General features: G+C 36.4%; 1 protein-coding gene across 1 annotated transcript; it reads left to right on the forward strand.

Annotated features, from left to right (window-relative positions):
* Positions 1–3,245: 3,245 nt before the first annotated feature.
* Positions 3,246–5,794, forward strand: LOC110923710 (kunitz trypsin inhibitor 4). The gene is made up of 2 exons (XM_022167771.1): positions 3,246–3,613; positions 5,578–5,794. Exons 1-2 carry the CDS (start codon positions 3,246–3,248, stop codon positions 5,792–5,794), a joined length of 585 nt encoding a protein of 194 aa, XP_022023463.1.
* Positions 5,795–6,000: the final 206 nt, after the last annotated feature.

The following is a 6,000-nucleotide window of genomic DNA, read 5'->3' on the forward strand; positions in this document are numbered from 1 at the left end:
GTGTCATCGTTCTCTCTCTAAAACAACATACTTCAAACTTCTTCTCTCTCACACACTTGTATGTGTGTTCTTGGTGTTATAGATGAACATGATGAAGATTGTTGTTTCTCTCTCTAAAACAAAAAATTCATCTCTCTAAAAACCTTCATCCTGCTGTCGTTCTCTCTCTAAAACAACAATCTTCAAACATTTTTTCTTTCATACGATGTAGATCTGAACTTGAAGATAGAAACTTGTGTTTGGTGTTCATCATGTTCTTGATTGAAGAGAGAGGAGAGAGGTGAGAGGAGAGAGAGATAACATGTGTGTAAGAGAAATAAAGTTGATGTGTGTAAGAGAAAAGTCAGAATTTTGAATGCCTTAAATGCCCTTCTCCTTTACTAATATGTATTATAAGATTTCTTTTAAATATAATTCTTACCAAAATTATGAGAGCCTTTGATCAAGTTAGATGAAAGGTAATCAATGGATGACAATGGGTTTGCATAGTTTTCTAAAAAAGATACAGTTTTTTATAGAGCCATGCCATATATATTAAAATAATCTTATATTCATGATTATATCTCTTCAATATTATTAATATTAATTATCTGTTTACCTATACTTTAATATAATATCTTTACGTTAATAAATAAAAACATACTTATCAAAAGAAGATGAGATAACCAGAAATATATCCATCCATCCATCCATCACTATTTGATGTAACCAAAAACTTCAAACCTCATCATGTTTATAATTTGTTATTATCATTTTCACAAATGTTAAACATTTATACAAACAATATATATATATAGATATAGAAAAAATGTAACGTACAATAGGGCTTATCGTACACTCGTACGCGATTGTGAAATTCAATGTTATAAAAAAGCATGTTGGAAATCGCATGTTGGTATTTTTTATGAAATCGCATGTTGGTGTTTTTGTACCAATTTCGCATGTTGGTATATAAAGCAATTTCGCATGTTGGTTTTTCAGCACAAACCGCATGTTCAGGAGTGAATTCGCACCAGATCGTACGACTGGAATGATCGCGTACGTTTTGTACGATAAGAGCCATTATACGTTAATCTGCCTATATATATATATAATCCTAGATAATGAACTAATTCCATTCCATCTTTTACTTTGATAACACTTTTTAAAATAACAAGATATTAAATTGAAATAAAATATACTAATCCTTTTGTATTCAAAAACAAAATTCTTACTTTGTAAACGCATCATTTAAAATGAGTAATGTTATACTTTTTTCTTTAATTTTGTATGTATAGTTCATATTAGGGTTATATGTATTCATATCAAAATTAATATTTATTTTGTGTAATGCAAGAAATAATATGAAATATAAAAAAAAAATCAAAATTTATAATTGTTATGTCTTTCAAACGCAACCGACCTCAACAATAAGATATTTATTTTAAAAAAAACTCATTCAAGTTTGTATAAACTGAAACACGTATTTTTTTCCAAAGAACTCGATTAACTCCATAATTATCTTAAAGCCTTTCATTTTCTAATTTCCTATCATTAAATCCATGTAACACATGGGTCTATAACCTAGTGGTTTAATATATAAAGGTTTTTATTTTTTATTTTTTTATTTCTGGCTTCCAACGGTAACATGACCGTTCAACGGTCAAATCATCACAACAACGTTCAATTCGTACGCAGCATAGGGTACCCGGGTTAGCCAACCCGCTAGCCTACCCGCAAGGATGACGACGGTGTCACTGTGTGTGTAGCGGAACTGTGTAATATATGTGGTTTTTGTATAGAAATTTTTAGGTATATACGTTTTCGACCCCCTGGTTCTATAGAAATTTTTGGTATATACGTTTTCAACAACACTCGTCGGAAATCTCAAGCTTTACCACTGCATCTATTTGAGAAGAAGGCACAGATCTTCATGCATGAGTTACAAGAATGTGCTGCTCTTGATGGAAGAAATGCAAAGCATGTAAGGCATAATTTCTATACAATCTCCATGCACACATGTAGGAGGGAGTGATTACTTTGGCGTACATTATTTATGGTTCGGGTAAATAGGTAAACAGTTTTGACAATCAGGTCGGTATCATCTAACCCATAACTGTAAAATATTTGTGTCCACTACCATACCCGTTGGGTATCGTGTATACTCATCCGAGCTGCTTCGGGTATACCCCTCGGGCTCAGACATTTTTATCCCTGCTCAAAGGTCAAAACAGTCACCTAGTCAAGGCTTGCGTTAACTAACACCAAAATGCCATTGACCAACACCCATACCTGCAACCAAACGTTGATTCCATGATGCCAATGCGGGCTCGACTTTGACCTACGCCTTCTTCGCATACCGGTTCTTCTCGTTTTGCTCCATCCTTGGTATAAAAAGCGAGCTTTAAGCGCACTTAAAGCGTGAAGCGATGAAGCGTTTGGAATAGTGCTTATTTGGTCTGAAGTGATAATTTACTTGAAGCGTTTTGAAGCACCGCTTTAAGCCCGAAACGCCATGTGTTTGAAGTGACGCTCCAACCCAATCAGGTCAGATTTGGGTTTTTATTTGGGCCCAATAATCTCCAATAAGGTTTAATTGAGGTCCAACAACTTAAAAAAAGAACGTTATCTTTGTTTAGCGTTACGTGTGTTTCGACTTTAATTTATATTTTAACTATGTTTTTTATGTGTTAAGTGTGTTATTAATCATTTTTTTGTGTTTATTATTGATTAACATGTAGAATATATCATATTAATGTGTACAAATGTTTTTTATATTTTTTTTTTATTTTAAGCCATTCGTGTACTTGAAGCTCTCGCTTCAACGGGGTGCTCACGCTTTTTTAAACTAAGGCTCCATTTTCGTTTTAACCTCTCCATAGATAGAAATACAATAAAAAACCGTCCATGTTATTGAGGATGCTTTTACCATTATCATTTTGAAGCCTATATCCTAAATAAATACAACTTGTATTTCAAAATTCATATGAAAAGAAAAGACACCATCTAACCTACTCCATTTTTATTTTCGTGTATGGGACCAATGTACATGTACATATGTGGATGAGATACCACACATTCCCAGAAGCCTCCATTTGGAATCATATTGGCCATACTTTTCTTTAAATTCATTTCGTTTATATCCATCCATCTTCAAATAAATATATAAACATAACAATGAAATTATTTCTCTACCTATAAACCAACCACAAAAGTTATTGCATCAATCATTATTTATTTCCCACTTTTCCAATTATTTCAACATCATGAAGATAACTTTCTCAATCATATTCATCACCGCACTCTCACTACTCTCCGCCACTTCAGCCACAATCTATGACTCCTCTGGCAACAAACTTTTGAGGGGCACTTCTTATTATATTGTGCCCCTCCTACGTGGCTCTGGAGGTGGACTGACCGTCTCCTCCCAGAGCCACAAAAATGCATGTCCACTTGACATCACTCAAGAGCCATTCGAAGTGAACAATGGGGTTCCTTTCACCTTCAGCCCCATTCTTCTCGACGCACAAGTCATCCGTGAGGCGTATCCGGTTGCCATCGAGGCCGATGTCATCAACCCTTGCACCGGATCCACGATATGGACGGTAACGACCGAGAAAAACCATGACCACGGGTTTGTGACGGGTAAAAAAGATGACGACAAGAAGAAGAAAGATGACGACGACAAGAAGAAGAAAGATGACGACAAGAAGAAGAAAGATGATGATGATGATGACGACGACGATGAGGATGATAAAGATAGGCCTCCGGTTCAAATTGTGACGACAGGCGGCAAGTTTAACAAGCCGGAAAGTTGTTTTCAGATTGTTGAAAATAATATGATGCCCGGATTGCAAAGTTATCAGATTCAGAATTGCCCGTTTAAATGCGGGTCGAGTAGTACCGGTCTTGTTTGTTATAACATCGGAGTCATTGCTGACTCCGATGGTAATCGGTATCTTGGTCGGACCGATGCGGTCTTTCCTGTAGTGTTTACAAATTCTTATGGCACAGTTAGGCCGTCGGCTAAAACGAGCTCGTTTAGCGAAATATCGACTAAAGTGAGCACGTTTAGCCGATCTGGTAAATGATGCGATGAATAAATAAGGTTGTGCAAAACGTATCTCTTTCTATGTAATTGTTAAATCCGTCACAATATCAATTGTAAGGTGTTTTAAAATGTCATTCTCCAAGAGTAGATCAATAGTCTTGAGTTTTTATTCATGTTTCACTGAGTCAGCACTGGTTATTAGAACACGCTTGACCCATTTGACCTGGTTATATGTTAACTTCTACATATATTTCATATGTTCAACTATTACAAATTAGCTAACAATTCAGGTTAGTCAACATTTCAAAAACAAAATCCCACTTTCAAGATCAAATCCAATCACTTATTCAAGATCTAAGGAGGTGTTTAGCAGTTTCTGAATGGTTAAGTGTTGTACCAGAGGTTTGAATCATTAAGTGCTGAACCAGTAAGAGGTCTGAACCATTAAGAGCCGGTATAATGCTTAACTGTTCAGAGGCAAATGTCTGACAAATTCAGATTAGAGATCTTAGCCATTCAGAGTCAGTATAATGTTTAACCATTCAGAGACAAATGTCTGAACCATTCAAATATCTACTCACGAAACAAACAGTCTGAACTATTAAGTGATAAACCAGTAAGAGGTCTGAACTATTAAGATCCCGATTAAAGAGTAAACAAACAGCCCTAACTTCTTCAACACCCTATCACGCAACAGTGACATGAGATTTGGGTCTCGGATGAAGCAGAAGAAATAATATCTCTACTCTAAAGTTGGTTAAAAAAGGGATTTGGGTCTCGGATGAAGGAGAAGAAATAAGATTAGAGTAAAATTTCATTTTAGTCCCTAAAGTTTGACTAAATTGTCATTTTAGTTTAAATAATTTTTTTCTTCTCTGATTTCTTGAGTTTTCCAATTTTTGTCAAGGACTAGAGAAGAAAAAAACTATTTGGACTAAAATGGTAATTTGAGACAAATCTCAGAGATTAAAATGACAAGAGTAAACTACCATTTTGGTCCCTGTGGTTTGGGCACTTTTTTCCATTTTAGTCCAAATCTCAAACTTTTTAAGTCTGGGTCCCTGTGGTTTCACTTTTATTGTCATTTTAGTCCAAAATCCAAAAACCCCCTATTTTGACTGTTGAAAGCTTATTGTTTTGTCCTTTTCTTCAGGGGCATTTTGGTCATTATACTTTTATTATAACTAATTATTAATTATTAATTAATAATAAATATATATAACTAAACAAATTATATATAAACAACTAAACCTGTCTCTCTCATACACATCCTCTCTCTCTCTCTCTCTCTCTCTCTCTCTCTCTCTCTCTCTCTGCAACTACTATCACGCAACAACAACTTCATCTCTGAATGTTCAATCGTAAAGATCCTAGACCTACAATCCTTCAATTTTCGATAACAAACAGATCTGCAACTTGGGGTTTTATCAGCAATCAAGGTTTTATCGGCAATGAAGGTTTATTTGGCTGAGAAAACAGGGATTTAAAGGGTTTCGATGTGAAAATAAGGGTTCGTTAGATGACGACAACTACCTGTGCGTTTTTAGGTGGATTGATGCGTTTTCTGATACTAGATCTGAGGATATAGGCGGCGTACTAGGGCTTCAATGCCGGCTGAGGGTAGAGGCTGTGGTATTGAGAGTGTACGGTGGTGGTGGGTGTACGGTGGTGGAGAGTGTACGGTGGTGGAGGGTGTACGGTGGTGGAAGGGAGACGGTGGTGGTGGGTGTATCGTGGTGGAGGGGAGACGGTGGTGGTGGGTGATTCCGGTACAAGCGAAACCCTTCGTTTTTCTCTCTAACTGTTCACCGGCGAAACGAAACCCTTTGTTTCTCTCTCTAACTGTTCACCGGTGACATCGCCGGAGAAGATGAACCGGCGCTGCTCCATTGTCGGGTGTACACCGGACTCTCCGTCCGGTTCCGATCCATTTGGGTCTTTTGTTTAGAGGCGTGATTAACGGAGATGAT

The sequence above is a fragment of the Helianthus annuus genome, chromosome 17, assembly GCF_002127325.2.
Source record: "Helianthus annuus cultivar XRQ/B chromosome 17, HanXRQr2.0-SUNRISE, whole genome shotgun sequence".
NCBI classification, from domain to species: domain Eukaryota; kingdom Viridiplantae; phylum Streptophyta; class Magnoliopsida; order Asterales; family Asteraceae; genus Helianthus; species Helianthus annuus.

Coding starts and splice junctions, on each gene's coding strand:
- LOC110923710 (XM_022167771.1), top strand. CDS start 3,246: ATGAAGATAACTTTCTCAATCATATTCATCACCGCACTCTCACTACTC. Junction 3,614..5,577: donor GAGAAAAACCATGACCACGG/GTTTGTGACGGG, acceptor GTGCGTTTTTAG/GTGGATTGATGCGTTTTCTG.